The 26,655-nt window shown below is 35.9% G+C and overlaps 1 protein-coding gene across 8 annotated transcripts; it reads left to right on the top strand.

Moving 5' to 3' along the window:
- Positions 1-6,936: 6,936 nt before the first annotated feature.
- ECHDC1 (ethylmalonyl-CoA decarboxylase 1) lies at positions 6,937-26,655 on the top strand. 8 transcript variants are annotated; one of them, XM_045842594.1, is made up of 8 exons: positions 6,937-6,999; positions 7,872-7,936; positions 8,499-8,589; positions 11,372-11,593; positions 14,746-14,888; positions 21,890-21,942; positions 23,420-23,500; positions 25,878-26,655. In XM_045842594.1, exons 3-8 carry the CDS (start codon positions 8,574-8,576, stop codon positions 26,284-26,286), a joined length of 924 nt encoding a protein of 307 aa, XP_045698550.1. In that variant the 5' UTR covers positions 6,937-6,999; positions 7,872-7,936; positions 8,499-8,573; the 3' UTR covers positions 26,287-26,655. The 8 variants fall into 8 exon arrangements, with proteins under 8 accessions (XP_045698550.1, XP_045698548.1, XP_045698552.1 ...); XM_045842592.1 differs by having other exon boundaries at positions 6,941-7,197; XM_045842596.1 differs by lacking the exon at positions 8,499-8,589 and having other exon boundaries at positions 6,941-7,197.

Genomic DNA, 26,655 nt, shown 5'->3' with positions numbered 1-26,655 from the left:
ACACCTAAGGCTCTGTCCATCACTACATAACAGGCGTGACAAGACAAAAAAAAAGGCCCAAACGGAAGAACAGATCAAACCTCCAGAAAAAATACAAGTGATGAAGAGATAGCCAACTTAATCAGATGCACAGTTCAAAGCACTGGTGATCAGGATGCTCACAGAATTGGTTGAATTTGGTCACAAATTAGATGAAAAAATGAAGGCTACACTAAGTGAAATAAAGGAAAATGCACAGGGAACCAATAGTGATGGGAAGGAAACTGGGACTCAAATCAATGGAGTGTACCAGAAGGAAGAAAGAAACAACCAAACAGAAAAGATGGAGGAAACAAGAATTCAAAAAAATGAGGAGAGGCTTAGGAACCTCCAGGACACCTTTAAAAGTCCCAACATCCGAATTATAGGGGTACCAGAAGAGGAAGAGGAAGAGCAACAAGTGGAAAAGTTATTTGAACAAATAATAAAGGCAAACTTCCCCAATCTGGCAAAGGAAATAGACTTCCAGGAAGTCAAGGAAGCTCAGAGAGTCCCAAAGAAGTTGGACCTAAAGAGGAACACACCAAGACACATCATAATTACATTAGCCAAGATTGAAATGAAGGAGAGAATCCTAGAAGCAGCAAGAGATAAGGAGACAGTAATCTACAAAGGAGTTCCCATAAGACTGTCGGCTGATTTCTCAAAAGATATCTTGCCGGCAAGAAGGGGCTGGAAAGAAGTATTCCAAGTCATGAAAGGCAAGGACTTACATCCAAGATTACTCTATTCAGCAAAGCTTTCATTTAGAATGGAAGGGCAGATAAAGTGCTTCCCAGATAAAGTCAAGTTAAAGGAGTTCATCATCACCAAGCCCTTATTATATGAAATGTTAAAGGGACTGATCTAGGAAAAAGAACATAAAAAATATGAACAGTAAAATGAGAGCAAACTCACAATTATCAACAACCACACCTAAAACAAAAACAAAAGCAAACTAAGCAAACAAATACAACAGGAACAGAACCACAGAAATGGAGATCACATGGAGGGTTAGCAACGGGGGAGTGGGAGGAGGAGAGAGGGGGAAAAGCTACAGAGAATAAGTAGCATAGATGGTAGGCAGAAAATAGTCAGGGGGAGGGTAAGAGTAGTATGGGAAATGCAGAAGCCAAAGAACTTATGACACATGGACATGAACTAAAGGGGGGGAATGTGGGTGGGAGAGAGTGTGCAGGGTGGAGGGGAATGGGACAACTGTAATAGCATAATCAATAAAATATATTTTAAAAAATCAGAAAAAAACCTTCCAGTTTTTCAAGTCACCTGGCAAATAGGTGAGAGCAATACACCCAAATACAGCACCAACTGAGTCCAAATTTTTAAAAAGCCCACTTAGCACCATGCCTCCTTTATAGGGGAAAGGAGAACAGGAGAGACTGTTTTGTCTTTGGAGGAGATAGTTAACATGCTGTAGATCGGGGATCTGCACACTAAGGCCTGCAAGCCATACTAAGCCCTCAGCCTGTGTTTGTAAGTGAAAGTTTGTTGGAACAGGAAAAAAAACTTCAAAGAATTAAAGGAAATCATGCTTAAATAATTAAAAGAAGATATGTGAATATTTTCTCCTCAAAAAGACATTATAGAAAATAAAGAAAAGTTATAAAGAATAACAAGTAGAAATTCTAAAGTTGAAAGTTCAATACCAAAAGAAATCACTACAGGGCTTAATCATAGGTTTGAACTGGCAGAAGAAAGAATCAGTGAATCTAAATATACTCATTAAAAAAAGGTCAATAGAGATTATACAACTGAAAAAACAAAGAAGACATAAAAATGAAAGAAAAACTAAATGTAGCCTAAGAGAAATGTGTGACAACATTAAACTCACCAGAAGGAGAGAAGAGAGAAACAAACAAACAAACAAACAAAAACCCCCACAAAAACGAATTAAAAAACTAATGATTGAGAATTTCCCATATTTGCTGAGAAACATTAATCTACACATCCAAGAGGTCCAGCAAACTCCAAGTAGGGAAAAACACAAAGAGAGCTTTGCCAAGAAATATCATAGTGAAAATGTTCAAAGACATTTTTGTCTACATTGAAAATTTGAAAGAGCAAAATTAAGCTGAAATAAAGACAATGTCAGATAAACAAAAACTGAAAAATAATCATTGTAAGCCAACCCAACTAACAAGAAATTCTAAGAGAATTTCTTCAGGCACAGAGGCGATTGTTGGGAACAAAGCTGAATGGGAGTAAAGGTATGACAGCAGATGGTAACTCAAATCTAAGGGACAAATGAAAGCAAAGCTGAGAGATAAATATAAAGGTTACTATGACTAACGTGATAAATGCACATTTGCTTTCTTTTCTTGTCTCAGCTCCTTTAAAAGACATGTTATTATATAAATTAATATTTATAAAAATTTCAGGTGTGTAACAGTTATAGATATAATATGTATAACAATAATGGCACCAAAAGTCAGAAACAAAAACTATATAGGAGTAATATTTCAATACATTACTGGAATTAAGTTAGTATAAATCTGAAATAGATTCAGATAAATTAAGCTAACATATATGGCAAAACACTAAGAAAATTATCCCAAAATACAAAAAAAATTGAAAAAGGAAATGAAATGTAACACTAGAAAATATTCATTACTACCAAACTAAGAAATGAAGAAAAATAGATAAAAAGGATTAGACAAAGAAAACAAAAATTCAAATGGTTTTGAATTATATCTAACAGATATCACTATACCAATAATAACATTAAATATGAGTAAGTTAAACAATCTAATAAAAAGGCAGAGTTTGTCATATTGGATGAAAAAACAAGAACCAACTATATGCTATCTCAGGTAGACACACTTTAGATCTATAAGTAAAAATATTAAACCTACTTTTGCCAACCCCTAAATACACACATCAACATACAAATATTTTATGTTTATGTGCATATGTTTTAAGTTTATATTGTTGATTATTCTATATCAATACAAAGTAGTGCCTCATACTTATATTTAAGACTGCATAATATTCTTTGAATGAATACACTATAAGTGTGTGCATGTATATAATCATAATTATATATTTACTTATAACATGTATTTATAATGCATTAGAATGCATACATTTATATATGAGGGGTACACACCAAAAAATGGAAGGCGGAGGGTGGACCCTGGTAGGACAGGCTTCCTCCACTAGGTGAGTGTTGTAGGAATCCATCTATATCAGTGTACTAGCTGGTGTTGCTGTGAGAGGCTGCATTGGGCTTCGGTGAAATTTTTTTGAAAGCTCTTTCAACACGTTTGCCATTTCATGATGGGTGATTTAGAAGCACACCTGGCCACACTGTACTGAGTGTTCAGCAGTTTGTGACAAAAAATGGTTTGATCCCCATCCCCCACCCTCACTGTTCACTTGATTTTGCCCCTGGGCAACATTTTTTTGTTTCCATGGATGAGGTCCCCTTGAGACCTCAAGGGGAAATGTTTTGTCAATGTGGAAGAGATAAAACAAAAAATGCCAGACGCACTAAAAAAGTACAAAAACATGCTTCTTTTAGAAGCACAAAAAGGCACCCAAATTGCCAAGTTCAAAAACTATTTTTAGCAGTGGAAAAATTGTCTCAGTAGATTTATTACATCAAATGGAGAGTACTTTAAAGGTGACTGAAGTTTAGACATGTAACAATAATTTACAACTGTTATAAATAAATTCTGGGTTTTCTGTGTCCTCCCACCTATATACATAAAAACATGTATACATAATATATTACAATAGATATAATAAATGTGTTTATTATATCTAATAGATATAGTAAACTCTGGAGATACACTAAAAATTAGTTGAGTAAGGGTTATTGTCTCTGAAATAGAGAACCAGATAGAGAACAGAGGGGAAGAAGCCTTTTACCCCATGTAATTTTGAACTATGTGTATATGTATCACATACTCCAAAATGAAATTTTTAAAAATTATATTTCAAAATAGCATTTTACCTTAAGACAAAGCCCAGAATATTCCAGTTAATAGTGTATTGTCCTTGTGAATATGCTTTGGCTTAAACAAAAGTAATTCACTGGAAGAAGGCAGGTAGCAGAGAAATAAAGCCAAAGAGGCAGAGAACCCTGAAAAATCAATTGCAAAAAATGGCAACAGCAGCAGCTGCAGCAAGAATAACAACACCATACACCTATGAAAATCAGTTTAAAATGGCATGTCATGCTACTTTCCAGGATATTAATTTTAGGAGAAATTGTATTTCAATTTAAAAAACTGTATTTATTACCAGGCACAAATTTCTTTAGCCTGATAAATTTCTAGGTTTGTTATGTATGTAAGCTGCCACTAGGGGGCAGTATATTTTTACAAGGTGAAGAAAGGAAAGTCAGGAACACTATTGTTCTTTGCATTATTCTGCTATAAATCTTATTCAGTGAGACATACTTTTATTATGAACTAAATTTTGAGATAGTGTATACTGAAAAAATAGCAAAACTTTATTAGTCAAATGATATTCATTTTTCACAGAAGACAGGCAGCAGGAGACATTCTTCAGCAAATGATTTTTGGTCAGTCTCTCAAGAAGCAATCTACATAGAATCTGATTAGTTCTGTTTTGAAATCCCATGCACAAATATTAGTATAAGAATTTCTCTCAGAGATAGAGCCACTTTCTATTTATTTTTTAAACCTGCATGAAGTTAGGGAAAATGAGAACTCAGGACATTCTCAATTTGAATGCAAAGCTAAGCACACAACAAAATTTTGTCTATTCCTAGGCTCATCATAAATGCAAAGATATAAGTTTCATTCAATTACATAACCAAGAGAAAAGTAAAGAGTTTAAGAAAACTCCTTTGGGATATTGTTCAGTCTTAAAAAAGGAGATACTGACATTTGAGACAACATAGATGAACCTGGAGCATATTATGCTAAGTGAAAAGCCAGATAGAAAGACACATACTGTATGATCTCACTTGTAGGTGGAATCTAAACGAGTCAAAGGAGGGAGAAAGGTGGTTGCTAGGGACGGGGGGAGGCAGAAGTAGGGAGATGTTGGTCAACGAGCACAAAATTTCAGTTATGCAAGATAAATGAGGTCTAGAGAAATGTTGGGAAAATGGGAGCCACAAACAGAAAGTTCACCTAAACTGAGTTACTACTGCAAAAATAAGAAGATGAAGAATAAGAAAACTTTCTTCAGGGAGATACAAAATATTGTACATATAGATAAGAGATAATGTTCACTTAGCCCATGTATAATCATTGAAAAGAGATACACACCTAGACAATATTTTGTGATCTATAACAAAATATAATGTAATCTACAACATTACAAGTTTAGTATAAAGGTTTCAGACACATATAGATAAAGAATTTCTTATAAAAAAGCAAATATAAGGGTGGCTTCAGGTCTCCCCTCTAGCAGAACAAAAGAGAGTAAGGTCTCCAGAGAAAAGGGAGGTTGTGGTCAAGAATTAATAACTAGCCATTGAAGTTCATGTGGAAAAATAAAAAGACAGTTTCAAATATGCATGGCATTGGAAAATAGACAATATATGTACTTCTTGGAAAAAATGAACAAAGCAAACAAAACCAATAAATATATTTTTAAGATTTTATTTATGTTTAAGAGAGAAAGGAATGGAGGAAGAAACAGAGGGGGAGAAACATCAATGTACAAGAGAAACATGGATGAGTCGCCACTCTGCACACCTCCAACCGGGGACCTGGCCTGCAACCCAGGCATGCGCCCTGAGCTGGAATCCTTTTGGTTTGTGGGATGATGCCCAATCCACTGAGCCACACAGGGCACAAACACAAAAAATAATTTTAAAACCCTTTGTAACCAAGTAGGAGATTAATTAAAATGAAAGATTGAAATAGGCTATATAAAACAATTGATGGCTTTAAACATAAGTCTAAAGTCATTTAAACATGGTCTAAAAAATAAAATGCAACTTTGGAAAATTACCGAAATAAATGTTAATATACAAAATGACATCTTTGTAATGTAAAGTAGGTCTCAAATACCAGATTATATATTTGAAACAAGGAAGATATATAAGAAAAAGGAAGATAAAAAAGTAAAAATGCTAAATTATTTTACAAAGGAATGAGTAAACACAAATTTTATACTTTGTGTTGGTAGAAACAGATAATAATACTTTGATATTCTTGGGAAATTTAACCATAGTAAAATTATAATCAAAATGTATACTTTCTAAAGCATTAAGGAAAATAAAAATATGTGAAATGGTTCATATTACAAACTACAATGTAAAACAGACACAAAGGAAACAAAAAGAAGCACAAATAGTGGGTATAAATTTTAAGCTGTAAACATAGGTATGCAAGAAATTTTTTTTCAATCAGTTTCACTTCTATTCTGGTAGCCCAGTTCTGCATGGATGGAGTGTAATTATATTCTTAGATTTTAAGGGTTGTTCCGCCTTGCCCTAATGTTGGTGACAAAATTCTGAGAGGTTTACATAATGGTGCAAAGTTAGGCAATCTAGTCCACGAGAGAGACATCCAGATTACTGGGGACAATCACGCAACCCCGTGTGCACGGCCTCTTCCGGCTTTTCCTCTGGGCACAGGATTTTTTCTGCAATTTTTTTGTGTGCTCATGATATCATCTACCCAGGTTCACTGGCAGTAGAGACGCTGAAGATCTTCTCAGTGGCTATGCAAATTAGCCCCTTCCTCTACCATTTCCCTATTTCCAAAGTTAACCTCAGAGACTGAAAATAAATAGGGTTTGGCAGCTTCCCGGGACCAGCTCTAAAGCTCTGTCGTAGAACCAAAACCACTAAGCAGGTACAGTCCCAGGTTCGCTGGGACACCGACGCAGGCAACCGAGGACGCTGCGGGAGGCGGGCGCAGAGGGGCGGAAGAGTGGCGCAAGGAAGCGGAAGAGGGTCACGTGGGAGGGGGGCGGGGCGTGGGGGAGAGGAAGAGGAGTGCGCCGGGCGCCCCGCGAGACTTTGGCCTTAGGGTTTGTATTTTAAGTGACGTCCTGGAGGCCACCGCCGCAGCTGGCTGTGTAACGGACTTTAGCGCGTTTCCTTGCGATTTCTAAACCGGGACCTGCCGGGGCCCAGCAGTCCCCGAGCCGCCGCCGCGCCGCCCACTGCCCTGTGCTGGGCGCGGGGACGGGGACGCTGTGCCCCCCCCTGCGGCGGGACTTGGCCTGGTGAGCGGCGGGTGGGGAAAACTTCAGAATGTGGAGAAGTAGCTAAATTGGGAGGCATTATTTCAACGTGCTAATTTAAATTAGGAATACTTTCCAGGCCCTGGGATAGGTAGTGTTATATGGCTAAAGAAAACAGTTTAGCTGATACAATCAAATGTAATGTCGTGAAGCATACAGTCACAAAGAATGGCAAAGTGGGGCCAAAGAGCCAAAGCTTTTATAGGACAAAAAATAAAGTAAGAGACAGGTAGTATCAGATTGGATGGGCCACATAGCCAACCTTTTGTAGGTTTGTAACTGAAGGGCAGGTGCTGATGTAAAGGAAAGTGGTTTTCCGGCAATCCTGGAGGAAGAGGGACTCTTGTCTCAAAGCCCATGTTAGCATCTCAGGCGTCCTGGCTAGTTTCTGTAGGGAAACGGTGTAGGAAGAGGATAACTAAGAAATTTCTGGCAACGTGCTGTTTCTCGGCTCTGCCCTTGGGAGTTTTCGGTGTCATCTCCTGCATGCATCATCCTGTAGTTTCCTTGTTGTATCCGTAGTTTTCACTGCTGCTGTCTGGAAAAATACTTAAAAGGAAACTTTTCATACCTGAATCTTTTGAGTTTGTTAGTACAGCCTATTCTGTAATCACCACCTGATTAGTATATTAGGTTTATTTCAATCCCTGTTACAGGTTGAGAAAGCCCAGAGTCAGCTTGGCGTTTGGAGATTTGCCTGACACAATATACTGCGTTTCTGGTAAATGGGAGCATTTATGGGATGGCAAAGTTTTCTGTTGGTTTGCTGATGTGCGGTCCTGGGCAGGTAATGTGCCCAAGGATCTCTATAATTGACTTTCTCACTACCTATGCATTAAATTATCTGGGTTAACTAAAATTTACATCATTTGTTTTGTGCAGCCAACTTTCCAACAACAACAAACAAAAATGCCCAACCTATTTTTAGAATGTGTCTTCTAGAATTTTTTAGAACCTCAATAATACTTTTATTGCCACACACATACAAGGTTACAAATGTAGGGGATCAAAACAACAGATTACTTACCTGTTGAAAAGACTGACAAGGCCTAGAGAAAAAAATCTACATCTCCCCCCTCCAACCCCCTTTTTCTCACACAACTGAGAGCCTATTGTTTACCAACCAGTGTTTACCAACCAGTTTCCCTTCCTGAAACTCTCCTGGAAGAAAAACGCCTTAGGGGAAAGACAGAATGTGTGATGTCTGCAGGGGGAGGGAGGAACGTAATAATTAGGTCAAACAGCTGACCTGATGTTGAAATTGTACTGTTCTGACTGGAAAGAACCAGTGTGTAAACCTCAGTGGAGCACAGGCAGCGATCATCATTACAATACGAGAAGCTAACTTGCGAAAAGGAATGGAGTCAAACGAAGGTGAGTGGTTAGGCAACAGGTTAAGTGGAGAACTGTTAAGCCTCCTATGATGTTATGGATTCTTAAGTCTTGTATGCCACCTGATTATTGGCAGATTTCATTTGTCAAGCACTGCTCAAGGCACTGCAAATGCCTTCCTGCTGTTAAATCTAGTGGAAATTTGGTTAAGGAAGTAATTATGGAACAGTGTGAGTGAGGGTTAATAAAGAATATGAAGGAGAACAGACAATAAGAAAGAGTTTTTTACATCGTCTAGTGTATTAAAGGGGATGGTCTGGAGTTACTCTCATGGAGAGAAAGTGTAATAGGTGAGGGCTCACCTATACGGAGACTTTGAATGAAGAGAACACCTGAAGAATTGGAAGAACTGAAAGAAGTTAATTGTGGCTGTGTGAGGAAGAAAGGTGTGTGTGGCATGTAATGAAATTTGAAATTATATAATGAGAGCCTAAAATGAACTAAAAAATTTTTAAAAAGGTCCTATATTGACTGTCTGAAATAGAATATATCTGATTTTTTGTTGTTTACTACCTATCTTAGGCTAATTGTTTTCTTATTAAATATGTGTTTGTGGTAATTTTGTGGTTTACTGAATTTCAGAATGGGTAACAGGTTTTAAGAGAATGGCTAGGTTATTCCCCATGCAGAGAGGGCAACCCTTTGATCACCTTAGCAGAACTTTAAAAAAATGGAGAGTGGCACCTTCCATCTCAGCTTCTGTGGTGCTCCCTTCTCTTTCCCTTTTCCTGTGATTTGATAGCGAGCTCATTCAGCTGAACCAAATCTGCTTGAGGCAGGACAGCAAAGTTTTGTGCATGACAAGTTGTAAACATTCGCTTTGTCCTGAAGAAAGTTTCTGAAATTGTAAATGCCTTAGAATCTGTTCATAATATTGTAAGTCTAGAACTAATCCAAAATGCTGATTGCTTAGCTGCATGTTTATACAAAATCTGAATCTCAACCCTTGTTAGGTTACTTGTACTTTCAGGAACTAGAGTCACTTAATAGTAGCTAACACCTTGTCAGCTCTTCAGGACTGAAGCCTTGTCTCTGAAGTTAGAATTGAGATGAAAGTATATGTAGTAGTTATTAACAAATTTCTAGAATTGGATTCTTCAACAGAGGTCAACAAATCTGGTAGGCTCAAGCAGGGCCCTTGAGTTTCTATGGTACTGTTTGTGGCATAGACAAGGGAATAGGAGAAGAGGGGAGAAAAGGGGGAAAGTTAGTGGAAGGGGGCAGAAGTGGGTGGGGGCAGGTGAAAATATATGGAATTAATAGAGAGAAGGCTACATGAAGTATTTATAAGGTTTCCTTGGGAAAATGAGCATATCGAAGATGTCTAATGAGGCAAAAATATTACTGACATAAATATTTAAATTTGTAATGATTTAAGGACAAGGAGAAATAGATCTGATGGAATCAGTACCAGTTGTCTTTGTGTTGTTGGCTTGGAGGGAGCGGTAATGTATGAAGAGAGAATAGACTCATTACAATGAAAGAAGACATGTTGTTTATTGATTCTGTTATCCCACAGTAAGAATTTAAAATGCTAATGATTTTATAAACTATACTCCATTATCTTCTTGTTTAATTCTTATTCTTTTCCCCAAACAGAATATTGTGGAAAACAAAGGCAATTTTTTTTTTAAACTAGCCACCCAATTCCTTATCTGGTTTCTTTGGCACATTTTTTTTATACTGAAATCATAGTCAATGTGAAAAAGATCAAGACCTCTTCCCCAATTTAACTTTCTACTGAGTTGTCTCTTGTATATCTGATATATCACTAGGTGCAAAACATGCAAACACATATTCCAAGGAAAAGCAAGCTTGGACATATTTGAGAGAGGGGGAGAGGGAGGAAATGGGAGAGAGGGAGAGAATAGTGGGGAGAGAGAGAGAGTTGAAATCAGATACAAAGAATATACCATATTCTTCACATTATATAAAATTCAAAGCAGACAAACTGATTTTGGGTATTAGAGGTCAAGATAGTTATCCTTATTTGGAGTGGTGATCAAAAGGTGGCAGAGCAAACCCGAGATTCATGTTATCTGCCGAGTGCTATGTACGCAAATATATTCACCTTGGGGAAGTTCACTGAGCTGTATATTCTTCTGAATGCATGTCTTATATCAACAGCAGTGCTTATGTATGGTAAAAAGCCTGTGGGCAGAGTTGCAATTACCTGATGAAAGTGAGAGAAGAGGGACAGAACCCCGGGAAACACAGAAACCACACACACATTCTTGTTTTTCCCTTCTTCCTCTGGACCCCTTCCAGCTTCTGTAAAAACATCACAGAAAGTAAGGATAATGCTAAGAATCAAATTTCTGTTAGAGAATGGGATTTCTCTTGTAGCATTTCTGCATTGAGACTGTCTCTAAGTGGACATTTGGACTGATTTCTTCTTAAATTTTGTAAGTGTTAGAATTGGAAAAATAACTACCTTCATGAGAAAGATTACCTGGAGGCAGGAGATGGCACTGAATACAGAACAGCAACATTCTTCTAAATCTCCCTAGTGTATTAGATCCTCGCAAATGCACTGTCACTCTGTTATCATCTCTCAGTGGTAGCATCCTGAAATGATATATTTTGTGAGTTGTTTGGTTTGAGAAAGGGGGGAAAGGAAAGGAATTCCATACTAACCATCTCTTCTAAGAGTGTTTTTATAAGTTGGAAAGTACTTCTAATTATACAGAAAGGTCTATTAACAAAATAATATTACAGAAGTGTCTGTTCATCTGGACTACATATGCTTACGTCTCTTTTCCAGAAATGGCAAGAAGTCTTTTGAAGACATCGTCTATGTCTCTAGGGACAAAATTGCTACATCAGACGGGAATAGCACTTTATAATACATCTCATGGCTTCCATGAAGAAAAAGTAAAGAAAATTCTTCAGGAGTTTCCTGGGGGAACCATTGACCTTCAGAAGGAAGACAATGGCATTGGCATTCTTACTCTGAACAATCCAAATAAAAGGAATGCCTTCTCAGGTTAGAGAGTTTTCTTTTGCTTGTGAAAGAATAACACTAAGTCTAACCTGCTGTTACATGACTGTTATCCTTACCCTGGTGACATTCACTCTGGGAAGTCATGGATCCTTGTGGAACATGAAAACAAAACAAAACTGTCATGTGAGTGAGGAACATCTTTTACTAATTGTGGAAATTTTAATGCTTTTCTTTTAAAACAATCCATGAATACAGATACTGATAAAAAGGAAAGTGTCAGATTAATCTTGACTTTTTTTTCCATTGAAATGTATTAACTGCTTACTAGCTTCATTTGTTTGTGTTCAACTAATGTCAGTGGGAAACAAAGAAAAGGCATTTTCAAATGTTTTTAAAAACTAAGGATAAAAACCTATACATTAAAAAAGAAATTACTTATTAGCTTAAGTTTTTTATGAGAATTGAAATAAAACTGTGTTTGTAACCATGTAATTCCAATATTATCAGTGAAAACACTTCCCGCACCTGTTTGTTGCTCCTTTCCCAACTCGTGGATACTGGTGAATACCTTCTGTTTGCCAGGCGGCGCTCTTGACATACAAGAATGTTATGTTTAAGAGTCCTGAAGGTCCAGGATATATGGTAATTTGCAATTTTTTGCCAAAGCTGAAATTGAAATGATGCTACCTTGAAGTTATGCAAAAGCTAATGAGTAACCTTGTTGAATACCCAGCCCTTGTATTTCAAGGTGATTTGGCATTTTCTCTATTTGTCATTTATATACTTTATGAAGGTAAATTATATTCTATGGTAGCATTTGAAATATTGGGTTCAAAAATACCTCAGTACATTGTCATGCATCTGTATGTAATCACACCTATAAACATAATTCAAAAGACTGTAAATCATAAGTTGTCTATGGTGGATCTTTAAATCAAAGATGACTTTTCCTTTCCACTCAGCAGAATTCAGAGATGTCTATCTCTGTTAGTGTTAATCAAGAGAAATATAATGCAAGACACAAATGTGAACCACATACATAGTTTAAAATTCTGTAGTAGCCATATTTTAAAAAGTAAAATGAAACAGGTAAAATTAAATTTTTTATTTAACTCAGTGTATTCAAAATATTTCAACATGTGACTAATACAAAAAATTAAACATTTTTTTAAATATCAAGTCTCTGAAATCTGGTGTGTGTTTTACACCTACTGCACTTCCCAGTGCACCTTTGGACTAGCGACATGTGAGTCCATTATAGTAGCTACATTTGGTGATGGCTACTTTATTGAACAGGGTGGTTTCATACCCTCAATGAGTCCAGAGAGTAAAGACCTAGGACACTAACATTAGCCTAGGAAAAATAAGATTAGCAAAGTAAGACTGCTCTAAGAATTAGTTTAGATTAATAGTTTTCATTTACTACTGAATAGCTACAAATAACTTACATTAGTAAAACTTTGTATTCAAATGGAAACAAATGTTAATTTGGTTCCTAATTAACACTAATACAAACTATTTTGAACTATTATACATCAGTGTGGGTAATGGTGTTTTGTTGGGTTGGGAGATGATGATTGAGCCCCATACTACACAACCCCCAAGCCCTTTGTTTGAAAATCACCCAAGCATATACTCTTTAAGGTCCCTTCCAACTTTTAACATGTATTTTACAAAGTCAGAAAGATGAGTTCAAGATTAACTACTGGTATAGATTTCTCATACTCAAGGTCAGCATTTTTTTTTGAAGCTTAAATATTAAGGATGATTGAAAGTCCATATTTACCTATTTAGATTTATTCTCACCCTAAATGTTTCTCTGTAAAAAGAAAAAAAACTATTAGACTCTTAATCTTTTTGAGAGCAAAAACTATATTTCTAAAGCACCTATGACATTCTTGGGTAGGTAGGTCTGCTTTTCAACTAGGTCGTAACTAGCAATTAGGAAGAAGAGCCAAATTGGTCATTATTTATTGTGGGACCACTTCCCTCCTGGTTACTGCAAAAAAGGTAAAGAAAATAACAGTTCTTGACATCATAAGGTTTATATTCCTTAGAAGTGAGCATAGTTTAATGGGTTATACATAGTAAATTTTGTTATCTTGTAGAGATTTTGCTGAATTTAACCCTTTGTTACGATCTTTCTGTTGGCTTCTAAAGCATATTCTTAAGCAGAGGGAAGAGTAAATTTAATCATGCTGAGAGCATTATGAACTTTTCAAACTTGGAAGACTTCCACAAATAAGCATAAATGGCAGTCTCTGCTATTTCCATTTTAAATTTGTCTATTATAAACAAACTCCAGTAGAATTTCTGAGTGATATCAAGGTAACAGTCTAAATAAATTATAGAATTAATGTTTGCTAGTCTTTTTATTGGCATTCAGCCAGGTACTTCTACTGTATGCCCTGTGCTTCCTAGCACAGTTTCTCAGCCAGGAAACAAGATGATATTTACTACAAGTTATATTAGTTTTGATGTGGTTAGGGTTGGAACGTCACTGTAGTTTCAGCTGCAACCTACTTGAAATAGCAGACCTGCCCAAGGATGTCCTAGGTGCTTTAGAAATACAGTTCTTGCTCTCAAAAGATTTACAGTCTAATAGCTTTTCTTTTTACAGAAAAACACACATTGAGGGTGAGAATAAATCTGTATAGGTAAATATGGACCTTCAATAATCCCAACACTGCCCAGTATTATCATAACAGCTCATGCTCTGAGGCAGCACTGTAGTTGAATTAGGGATGTCGGCACAGCTCATTATGTGTTTGCGGACTAAGACAGCGTGTGCTGCTGTGAAGTCAGGCCTGTATTTTGTTTTTACCCCAAGGAATATGTTTTCTTAACACCAATTCCATAGTATTGATTCCAATGTTCATATTCCTAGGACATATATATATTTGCATTTTTCTTCATAACCATGTATTTGTGTAATTTCTTAAGAAAGAAAGAGAGAGATTGCTAACAAATTGTGAACTTTTAAAACAGGCAAAAAAAAAGTAAATAGAGCAGGCACTGTTATGTATACCTCTTCTGGATATATTCACGGTGGCAACAGAGCAGGGATTTAACATTCAGTAAATACTTGTAAAATATATGATCTAAGCACTGTGTTTGCCACCTCATTGTTTCTAGATTATCTCTATTCACTGAGTGTCTTAGCTGTTTGTGATTCCCCCTCTACTCTCTGACAGGTGTTATGATGCTACAGCTTTTGGAAAAAGTGATTGAATTGGAAAATTGGACAGAAGGGAAAGGCCTCATTGTTCGTGGGGCAAAAAATACTTTCTGCTCAGGGTCTGATCTGAATGCTGTGAAAGCACTAGGAACTCCAGAGGCAAGTATATATGAATTGTATACTAGGTTCTACAAGTTTATCGTACGTCTATGCTGAGATATTTATATTTACTTATATGGTTGTTATAATGACAGCTACTCTTGAATAGCTTTTCAAGGATCAGAGTTTTGTTTTGCTTCTTAAAGATTAGGTTACAGTACTGTGAATGAAATACTGGAATTAAAAAAAAAAAGGAAGGACAGGAAAATTAGCAATAACCAAAGTGTTATACATTATTAAATTTAGCAAGAATTTGAATTCTTAAGTGGAAGCCCCTTAGCATCTCCTGATAAGGAATTTTACACAAGGTATAATATAAAGTATTATAGATTTGGTACATAGTAGGCTTCAACAAATGATAACAATTTAAAATTTTGCTTTTAATTATTATTCCTTTAGAAAAAAATCCTAATCATCTTCCATTATCAGTCCTCCTAGGAACCTCTTTTTCTTAAATTCAGGCTTCCACCCACAACACCTACACCAAAAAGCAAAATGAGAGAGAGAAGGCGGGGAGGGGGGTGGAGGAGAGAGAGAAATGAAAAAATGTATTAGTTGCCATTTAATTACAGGCCACCCACATCTACACAAATATTTATTTAGGTAATAAATGGGGAGTTATATTATTTATTTATTTTTAACAAATTGTTGATACTGTTACAGATGCCCCCCCATTTCCCTTCCTTTTCCCTCCCTCCCCAAGCCCTGCCACCAGCCTTCAGTCCCCCTCCCTGCCCCCCACCCCCTGAGATCTGTCAGTCAGTTCCATGGCATCCATGCCTCTGGTTTTGTTTTGTTCCTCAGTTTAGTTTGTTCATTAGATTCCACATATGAGTGAGATCATACAGTATTCATCTTTCTCTGACTGGCTTATTTTGCTTAGCATGATATTCTCCAGGTCCACCCATGCTGTCACAAAGGGTAAGAGTTGCTTCTTTGGTATTCCACAACTCTCACACCACTACTTGTGTTTGCATAAATATATGGAAGCAAAGAGTTCTCTCTTGGTAATTTTGGTAGCCTTGGATTTGAATGCTGGTTTTGACATTTTCTGGCTAAGTTATTGGACAATCACTTAATCTTTCCAAGTCTTATCTTCCTAATCTATAAATGAGAATTATGTATTTCATAAACTATTGTAAGGACTCAAAGTAATGTATATAAAGTGACTTCTAGCACAGTATCTGAAAAATGTAGCTGTTTTTATTTCAAAGCTCTTGATTTTAATAAATATTCATGAAGTGGTTCACAATTTGTAGCACCACTAGACTTAAATTTGTAATGTGTCTGAATGACTAGAGCACAAAGCTGGCAAATCGAATGTATGGATTCTTGCCCAAGCTCTACTAATAATTAAACGTGTGGGCTGCAAGTCACTTGATTATAATTTTTCATAATCAAGTAGAGCATAATCAAGTAATACATAATCCAGAATGATTGCATTACTAGGCACCTTTGTTCACAAAAGACACTGTAAAGATAGAGTGAGATAACAGGTAATTGTGGGTCTGATAAAAGTTGGGTAGGAAAATATCCCTAAAAAAGCGAAAGGTTATTTTGTTTTCTTCTAGTTAGAAGGTTATCTCTGTCTCTTCAGATGATGCTGCCAGGATTTCCCCCTCTGTGTATGTAAAGTTCAAGTGGAAACACACTAATGATCTAAGTTGTGTAGGAAAATGTGTAGTTTTTATACAGGCTTCAGGCAAGGGGTCACTTTTAAAAGTCCATTCTTTCTAGTATGGACATTCTCCAAGTTATCTGCTCTGTTGAATGCCTGCAGTAGAGTAAGATTAACTTCTGATCAACAGCTGACAACTGAGGTGGAGGGGCCCCCAGTGCTACAGCAGCACTGGGGGTGTCCGTCACCTGTAGTTACGCACACCTGCCAGTCTCATCAAAAAACCCTGGAGTTGTGATTTTACCTTATAATGTGTATTTTACAACCCAGCTCAGTATTTAAAATACGGTATTTTATTGAAAGCATTCTCCTGGGTAGGTGGATCCTTTCTTGTACTTTTATGAAATCTGCCTGTTACCATATTTTACTATGTATAATGCACTCCCATGTATAGTACACACCCACATTTTTGGCCCAAACTTTCAAGAAAAAAATTTGTTTTAATTTTTAATTAATTTATATTTAGATACTTGTTTTTTGTATTATAAAGGAATTTATTGTTGAACATATCATGGTACAAGAAACTTTATGTAACAAATAATTACAAAACATGAGAACAGATACAAGGTATGTCAGGTACTACCCATATATAATGTGCATCCTTATTTTCCCCTCAGAAATGTGGGCAAAAAGGTGTGCATTATACATGGCAAAATACAGTAATAGTGTAGGAAATATGCAGCATAGGAATAAAAAATTTGAATAAACTTCTCTTATGGACAATATTAAAAAGCACAGTAACATGTATAAAGTATGGGGTATATTTGTCTCACAATGATTTTAAAATTAACAAGCAGTAGAAACAATATATAAAGTTCTTGGTAAATATCTCTATTTCTCATATAGACGGCATTTCTATATGTCTCAGAAATAGCTACAGGTATGTGTAACACTGAAATTTAAAGTGGCATGGAGACTCCTGTGGCTCGCTTGTCCTTGTGTATGAGTTGCAGCTGTGTGTATGAATGCAGCTGCCCCTCGCTGCCAAGAGTGTGCTTACTCTTTTTTGTTGCAGGTGCATCAGTAGCATCTGCTGATTGGGTGCATTTGCTCTTTGAGCATGATGATTTTAGAAATTGAGTTATTTTCCTTTCTAATTACAATGAGATGCTTGAAAGTGACTATTAAATGGCATTTTAAAAAAACATGATCAGGTTGATGGTTTTGCCACTGTATTTTTTTCAGTTAAAAAAATTTTATTAGTGAAAATGACCAAATATAAACAAAAGTAGAGAGACTAATACAGTGAAACCCTCAGGTATGCACTCATTATAGCATCAGCAACCATCAACATTTTATTAAATCTGTTTATCATTCCACTTTTTTTTATGTAGCTGGTCTCTTAAGAAGTTGGTTTCATTTTGGTATCATTTGTTTAATGAGTAGGAAAAGAGCTTCAACTGTCCCTACTCATCAATTCTTGGTTGAGAAAGTCCTGGCAGAGAGATGAATTAGTACAGCACAAGAATTAGGCCCCGAGAAGTTATGGGACAGAGAAAAGAATAAAGTGGGAAAAAATCTAATGTGAGTATTGGGTTTCCCAAAAAGTCCATATGTTTTTATTCTATAAAATAAAAGACATTTTTCATTTTCACCAATAACTTTGATTTGAATATTGTATGTCAGCTGTCTCTCATGGTATAATGTAGATTGTTTTTAATGTCTTGATTTGATTGCTATCAACTTTAACTGGTGTAGCTGACTGTGGAACATTGTCCAGTTAGAAATCTCCAGCATGAAACTTCATAAACCACTTTTGACACGTTTTGTGACAGTCACAGAACTTTCTCCATACACTGCACAAGTCTTTTTGTGCATTTCAGTTGCTTTTTTACCTTTCTTGAAATAATAAAGCATGATATGCTGAAAACGTTGCTTATTTTCTTCCATCTTTAATATTAAAATGGCTACACAAAAGTTCATCAATTTTGATACTTTTTTTAAAGCACACTGATATGACAGCTGTCCCAATACAATTGTTTTTGAATGAAGTTAAAGACAGCTAAGCACTACTAGAGCCATCTTACTGAAGAAAAAAAAAACAAAACAACCTTTTTGGCCAACCCAATTATAAGATTTAAATTTGTTTCACAGATGTTCTGTAGGTCACAATAAGTCTTTTTTTCCAGAGGGCAAAAATAATCAAAATCTAATTACAAGCTTTAAGATATGAGGAGATAAAAACCTTTTTACTTTGCTCTGAATGGGTATTATACCTAAAGGAAAAGTCTGACATTTTAGAAACCTTTATACACTTAATCTAGCTTGAAAATATCCTTTGCCCCCTGACCTACCTTGTTCCTATTCTGCCAATCCATTGCTCCTTATTTCTCATTGCTTAAATTTCTACAACGACATCAAAGTTCTTGTGTAACTTTATTGCTTTTGTTACTACTATTGAACAGCCCCATTTTAGCCTTACTAATTTACGGACAAGCTATTACAGTTTTCTCTAAGCTCTTCCAAAGTATTATGAGGATATAAATAAGTCCACATAGCAGGCACTTAGGGGGTGGAAAGAGACTCATTTATGGTTCTAGGATAAGATACTTTTACAGGTTGGGCATTTTCCCACTTACGATAAATGTGACTTAGAGTTAATAGGATGTTAATATAGTTCCTTTGGCACTTAGGCTGTGTATTGCACTTCTCATTTCTATTTTTGTAGGAAAAGCTGGAAAAGTCAGGTTGGGTCTCAGGGTATCTTCCAGAAAGGATGAAAATATCGCCTCCTGCAGCAGCTCTACTGACCTTTTTTTAGTGTTTCCCAGCTTCCAGCTTTCATTTATCAGAGCAAGTCTAGCTTTTCATTGGTTCCTTTCCTTCAGTACTATCACAAGTAGGGATTTCTGGCTGATTGGCAGTTTGGCTGTAGTCTGTGTGGTGTTGACCACGATTTCATACTGCTTTTAAACTGTTTCATACTGCTTTTTTACTGTTTTACTTTTGAATGAGAATTATAACAGTACACAGGCTAATACCTGCTTCACTTTCATTTCGATCAATTCTAAATACTTCCATCAGAATGTTAAGTACTCTAAACCTAGTAACAGAAAATATGCCTTTTGAGATCCTTTAACAGGCTGTATTAGACAGGTTTTCAATAGAATAGAAATCATTCCAGTTTTTAACTTCTAGCTCTTTGTGCTTGTTTTAATTTTCTTATCACTTTATAATATAGACTGCCCTTCCTGAAGAAAGCATTTTGTTTAGGAAATTGGCACCATACTGGTTTTTACCATTCGTTGACTGCATCTGTTTTAATGGTCAGCAGTTTTCCATCTAAAAGTCATCTGACTCAGTTAACTTCATCAGGCATATACTGTATGTAGCAAAACATTGTACCAGCCTCCGAAGATAAAGAAGGCATTTTTCCAACTTCAAGGAACTTATTGCCTAACCCTAAATAAATGCCATCTCCCCTTCTACGTTATGAAGCCTTCCCAACTACCCCAACCAATTGAAATTAATTATTTCTTATTTGGTACTATTCTGAGTTTGTTCAAGTATTTTAAAAAAATACTTGTGCTATACCTTGATGTGTTGCATTTCTTTATCTCATAAGATTTTTGAGGAACAGGAACTGGGACCACGGTCTACTTACTATTGTCTCTAGCCCTTATCTTGTATAGATGAGCCTAATAAAAAATCCAAACACAATGCACACAAGACAATCTATAAGTATTATCCTTAAGTTACAAAAATAAAAATATTGCAGAAACACAAAGGAGAACACTATTACTATGGGATTTAGACAGTGTTGATGGAAAATATTTGATCTGTGCACTTCCTAAAATACGTAGAGGCAAGGACAGGTTTTCTTTGAAGTAATGGGAATGGTGTGAGCACAGGCATGGGAACAAGTGTAAGTTGCTAAAGGAATGGCAAGTAGTTTGTTGTGGCTGAAGTTAAGATGCTTGGATGAACAGCACAGGTGTCAGTCAAGTTGGCAAAATAGTTTGGGATCAGTCCTTCCCATGTAGTTTAGGCTATTTCATTGGTGATATGAAATAATCATCTTATGGGAAGGTTTATCAGGCAGCAGGATATACTATATATTGCAGAAGAAAAGAAGTTAAATACAGAGAGGTGATTTGGGAAGCAAGGCTATTTTAATCATCTAAGCATGAATAACAAAAGTCTGGACTAGTGTAATGACAGTGAAAATAAAAAAATGAAGGGGTTATATTGGAAATATTTCAAAGGAAGAATTTGGGAGACATGTTTGGTAACTACTTGAGAGTGGAAGAACTGTGAAATGGAAGGGCCAAAGAAAACCAAAATTATGAGCCTTATTGACAAGAAGATCTTTTTCTGTTAACTCATAACTTGCTTACATTTATGTGATCATTTTTCCAACTGTCCTTTAAATCAAATAGAACAGGTATTTTTTTATTCTTTATTCCTTCCTTATGGACGAGGACAGTGAAGTTCATAGTTATGCCTTATTCAAGTTCATGTTGTTATACAGTGGTAATGCTAGGATTCAAACTCAACTCTGTTTTGCCATGCTGAATATACTTCATATTGGCAGAATGTGAAATTTCTAGTAGGCTTTGGGACTCTATGTGAAAACAATAGTTGAAGCAATGGGAATGGATCAGATTTCCAAAGAAATTGTAGATAAAGATGGTGAAGAGAGTCATGGATTGGATTTTTTGGTATACAAGCACTTAGAGGATTTAGCTGAATAAAAAGAGACAAAAAAAACTGGAAAAGAACAATAAGAGAAAAGAAGAGAATCAGGAGTCAACAGGGTTACTAGAAACAGAGAGAATATCAAAGAAACTTGTCAAGGCAAAATACCATTTCTTATAGAGATAGAGGAAGATGAGGAAAGGAAAAGCCATTTAATCTGACATGATGACGATTATTGGAAACCTTTGAGGGGAGTCTTGGGAGAAGTCTGAAGATCAGAGTATACTGGCCTGAAGAAGAGAAAAAAAATGCAGTGGGTTCAGACTACCTTTAAGAAATTGTTTTTATATGTTCATATTCTTAGGGGATCGGAGTTTTGGATAATTGGTGGGTGTCTCTTGTTCCGCTCTCCAAACTACTCTGAGTAGAACTCCACACTCTTCTGAGTTATTCAATTTAACTCTCACATCCAAGTCTTTGCTAATACTTCATGCAAAGCTGAGCTCGAATCCTAGAAAATCAACATCGAAAACTGTATCAATCAATGTGCATTTCACAGCATCAGAGTTTTAAATGAAGACCTCATTAAAAAATGTTAGATGTATTTTTGACTGCTTCTAACTCCTGAAATTAAAAAATATTATAATAATTTGCATTAAACCTTTGTGTTTATTTTTATTTAAAGGATGGAGTGGCCTTATGTATGTTCATGCAAAACACCTTAACAAGACTGATGAGGTAATTTTCTTTTTAAAATATGATTTCTAAAAAAACACAAAAAATAGCTCTTTATTCTATGTGTTGCACCAGTTAAAAGAGCGAGCTGATTTTCGAATTATATTTATTCTAATGATGACCTATTTGTGCCATCAAGGGTAATCATTTAATTATGTGTTAGCGAAATATATACAAGTATTTAAAAAATAAGAGACATGAGAAAAAGAATTTAAGACACAGCACTTTTCCCTAAAGAACTTATATTACTATTAGCTATATATGTGTGTAGTTATAGAGATGGGAAAGTTAAATACTGATATTATAGCAGAATAAAGACACATAAAGGTTACCTAATCAAAATTAATAGAATGTATAGTGAGGTGGTCTGTATCTAAGGGAGAGAGAAAAAGACCTGCGGGTTTCTGGGGAAGATGGATTCACTTTGCACCTGAATGAACAAGCAAAAGGAGAGAATTCTTGGCCTATTGCTGTGCATTTGGGTTACAGACAATGACTGGTTTGGGCTTATTAGCTATTCCCGTATTCCAACTGGAAACAACTTAAAAATGACAGAAACTAAGGAAATTCATATTTATTTAGTATATTTACCAATTGGACATCACTGTACTTTTGTTGTTCTTCATATGTGAGAACATAAGAAGAATAAAGGAATCATACTATTACTATTCTAAAATACTTCATTATATTGGCAACTGTTCACCTCCGTTTTCCTATTACATTTGATTTTTGCTTACATAAATCTTGAGTTTTGTTTTAAATATTTTTTTTAATTGGGAGTAGTGTAAGAAATTTGCAGTCACTTTAAAGCTACAGTTTTACATTTCAGTTAGAACAAAAAAAAATCCATTATTTCAAAAACATTTTAGACTTACCTTTTAATACTGAAACAGTCCTACACTGCAAAGCGGGTCTTTGCACACAGGAGAGGTGAAGAGATTTATTTTTGCCACAGAACCATTCCTTTACATAGGAATTGTCTATGGATCATTTGAGTGAGCAGTGAAAAGATAGGGACCTTTATAACAACACAGTCTGGGAACTCGTTCCTCTGTACCACATTTCCTCCCTTTGGCTGCAGCCTTAACTTTCCCATATATAATCTGGTATCGATAAAAATGGGCCAAAACAATATTACATTGCATTATTTCTGATTGCCAGTAAGTAGTTGAAAGGTTCCAGGAGCTGTATGTCATCCAAAAATATCCACTTATTTGGAATAAAGTTACAGGCTGACTACAATTTAAAAATATATGATTCAGGGAGGTACTTTGATAAGTTTACATGGAATTTAGTATGAATTAGTATATCTTCAGATATATTATACTGTTTTGCTCCTCATGATCCCTTGAGATTTATTATTATAAACATAGTTCAATAATTTTGTTTCTATTGCATCTTAAGTTTTAAAATAATATTCACAGATTAATACTGAAATGAAAAATGTTAACATATTTTTCCTTTTTCCTTCAACATACAGACTTCCTTTAATAAGTGTTGCACTAGTTCAAGGTTGGGCATTGGGTGGAGGAGCAGAATTTATTACAGCATGTGATTTCAGGTAGGATGAAAACTGCATTACCCCTTGCACAGATACAACTAACATGCTCAAATTTATTATTCACCCGAATATAAGTATTTCATATAATCTTAAAATAGAAAAATCAATTAGCACATTTTAAAAATTATCATTAGAATAGGTAATTTTAGTCAGTCAAGCATAACTCTGCTATCACTTTATTACCACTCATTCAAAAAGTTAACAAAATAAATTGGGTTTAAATAAATCAAATTCATTTTAGTAAAATTCATCCCAGCATCTTGGGCTTTAACCAACGTTTACGTTCAGCTAATACTCAGTGAATTTATTCCTGGCATAACCCTTTTCTGTATTGTAGGAATAGCTCTGAGCCAGTGTTTGAGTCAGTTCCAGGATGTAATTTAGGACTATGATTTATTAAATTTATTCTGTGGGAAGCTACTTTATAGGATTGTGTTCAGTGTTAAACAGTATTCCCGTCTCTAGACCATTTGGCATTATTTCTGTAATTTCTATTGTTTCTTCACTTTTGACATTTTCTGTTTATTTTAAGAAGGCAGTGCCCCCTTTCAAATTTGGAGCTAGATTCAGATTCTTAGGGCACTTGTTCTTTCTTCCTTCTTTACCCTTGTAGGAATTCACACCTGTGAGGAGGAAGTTCTCTTTCCCAGTGGTTTAATAAATAGGCATTTGTGAGAAATATTCTACTGGAATCTCTCTCCTGATTAAAGGGTCAAAGATTAAGGGTTTGTTGTTCTTGGTGCCGATAGAACCAAACCACCTGCAGTTGAGCATTGAACCCTTTGGAAAGTTTAACTTGTGGTGTTTATTTGTTTGTAATGAGTAGGTGACAGCAATGATTTTTTTTTTTAAGAAAAATTCAGACATCTTTTGTCTAAATTAAGGTGTTAACATAGTGAAAATCTTGTCACTAAAATGTGGAGTCAAAATAAAACTCATAGGCAGCATTCCCTAAACAGTGTAACTTTATGCAGTCTATTAAGAGAGTACAAATACTGAACTGGCAATTGTGAACGCCTTTTGCTATGTTCACGAATTTCTTTCTGTTAACTCCTCTTTATTGTACCACTTTGCTTATTAACCACCCTATTCATAAAAATACCAAGATTTGGGGACAGTGAATTCCTGCTATAGGAAATCACTGCTCTCAGTCTCACCCAAGCTGCTATGAACTTTTGGAATGGTATCTCTGGTTCCACTCCAGCCTAGCTAGCTATTGTGTGTACTGTGAGGCTAGCACACACAATGAAGCCACCCTACCTGTGTTTTCATTCTGGCTCTGCTATAGGTGTACAAGATGTTGAGGTGTTTATATAGTTACCTCAGTTTCTTCTCTGTAAAATGAGGCTATTACTGTACCCCATATAGTTCTGAGGATTGACATGAAGTTCTGTAGAAATCAAGTATGTTACTGAATGTTATAGTCTTGACAGAGTAACCAGGGTAACCCTTTTCAATAAGTCAGATACTACTCTCTTAAGTAACCTCCTCTAAATAGCTTCACACTTAAAAAATAAAATCTGAACTCCCATTTAAGGGTTAATACGCCTACCTCTCCAATTTCCACTGCCATTACTGTTTCCTCCATTCCAAGCACAGTAGCCTGTTCCTCAGAGATACTAAGAAATTCTACTTCAAGGCCTTTGCACTTCAAGGCCTTTGCAAGGCTGGGGGGGCAGTTCCTCTTCCTGGAACACTTGCCCCCCCAGGTTTTTTCATCGCTCGCTCACTTGGGTAGCTGCTCAAATATTCAGAGGCCTTTTCCATCTAAAATAGCACACCCCTAACACACACACCCTCCTTCTGTAGTCCCTTGCCCCATTTTATTTTTATAGCACTTACCAGCACTGACATTATATCGTTCAGTGTCTTTCTCTTAACAGGAATATAAACTGGCATTGGTAGTGCTTAGTACTTATTTGCTGGGAGACTGGATAGATGCTGGTTAAAAAACAATTTTTCTTTTCCGGTGGACAACTGACTCTGACTTGCTGTTTTTTATTTTTTCATGGTATGCACCTAATATTACCTACTTACATATTTTCACTTAACCTAGGTTTTCTCATTAGGCCACCAGTTATTTTAGAGGTACATTTTGGGCTTTTAAAAATAAATACAAAGACTACATTCTTATTTATAAAGTAAAGAAGAAGCAAGCACAACAAAAATGTTGATACTGTTTTTAGAGGGAGGTCATACGTATTGTCTATAATTTAAATTCTGTATTTAGCCAGATTTTTTGAACATTCAGTTTTTAATGTATCTACCTATAAAGACCTATGGAGATTTCTGATTAGATCATGAATGGTTGGTAGTTGATGACTAAAGCATATATACCTAGTTAAAATTAAGCTGTTTTTTCTTTTCTGTGTTGCAGATTAATGACTCCAGGGAGTGAGATCAGATTTGTTCACAAGGAGATGGGTATAATACCAAGCTGGGGTGGCACTACCCGGCTGGCTGAAATTATCGGCCGTAGACAAGCTCTCAAAGTGTTAAGTGGGGCCCTCAAAATGGATTCAAAACAAGCTTTAAACCTAGGGATGGTTGACGAGGTCTTGCAGTCTTCAGGTGAAACTGAAAGTCTAGGAGAGGCACTAGAGTGGCTAAAGCAGTTTACTGAAGGGCCAACAGAAGTAATTAGAGCTTTGAAAAAAGCTGTTTCTTCAGGCAAAGAGCTTTCTTTCCAGGAAGCATTACAGACCGAAAGAGATCTTTTAGGGACACTTTGGGGTGGACCAGCAAATCTGGAGGCTATTACTAGGAAAGGAAAATTCTGTAAGTAGGTATTTTAAATATGAGGTACTGCAATAATTAATGTGTAAGAGAGTTAAATATTAAATATGTCAGAATTACTTCGAAGGGTACCACTGGTATTTGGGTTTGTTTTTAATAATTTTTTGAGTACCTAAACTCATTGGCATAATTTTCAGAATACTCTAGTACCCCCTCGACTTGCAGAGGTTAGGTTCCGTGATTCCCAGGGGAAGGCTGAAACTGAGGATAGGAACAAACTCTCTGTATACTATTTTTTCCTTTAATTACACACCTGTGATAAAGCTTAATTTATAAATTAGGCACAGTGAGAGATTAACACTACTATTAAGCAATTATACTTTAATAAAAGTTCTGTGAATGTGGTCTCTTTCAAAATA

This window comes from Phyllostomus hastatus, unplaced genomic scaffold (genome assembly GCF_019186645.2).
Source record: "Phyllostomus hastatus isolate PE091 unplaced genomic scaffold, TTU_PhHast_1.1 phas_contig_40, whole genome shotgun sequence".
Lineage (NCBI taxonomy): Eukaryota > Metazoa > Chordata > Mammalia > Chiroptera > Phyllostomidae > Phyllostomus > Phyllostomus hastatus.
Note: the sequence above shows the minus strand (reverse complement) of the source record. Positions and strands in the feature narration are given on the sequence as shown.

Coding starts and splice junctions, on each gene's coding strand:
- ECHDC1 (XM_045842591.1), top strand. CDS start 8,927: ATGAAGAGAACACCTGAAGAATTGGAAGAACTGAAAGAAGTTAATTGT. Junction 14,889..21,889: donor AAGCACTAGGAACTCCAGAG/GCAAGTATATAT, acceptor TTTTATTTAAAG/GATGGAGTGGCCTTATGTAT. Junction 21,943..23,419: donor ACCTTAACAAGACTGATGAG/GTAATTTTCTTT, acceptor TTCAACATACAG/ACTTCCTTTAATAAGTGTTG.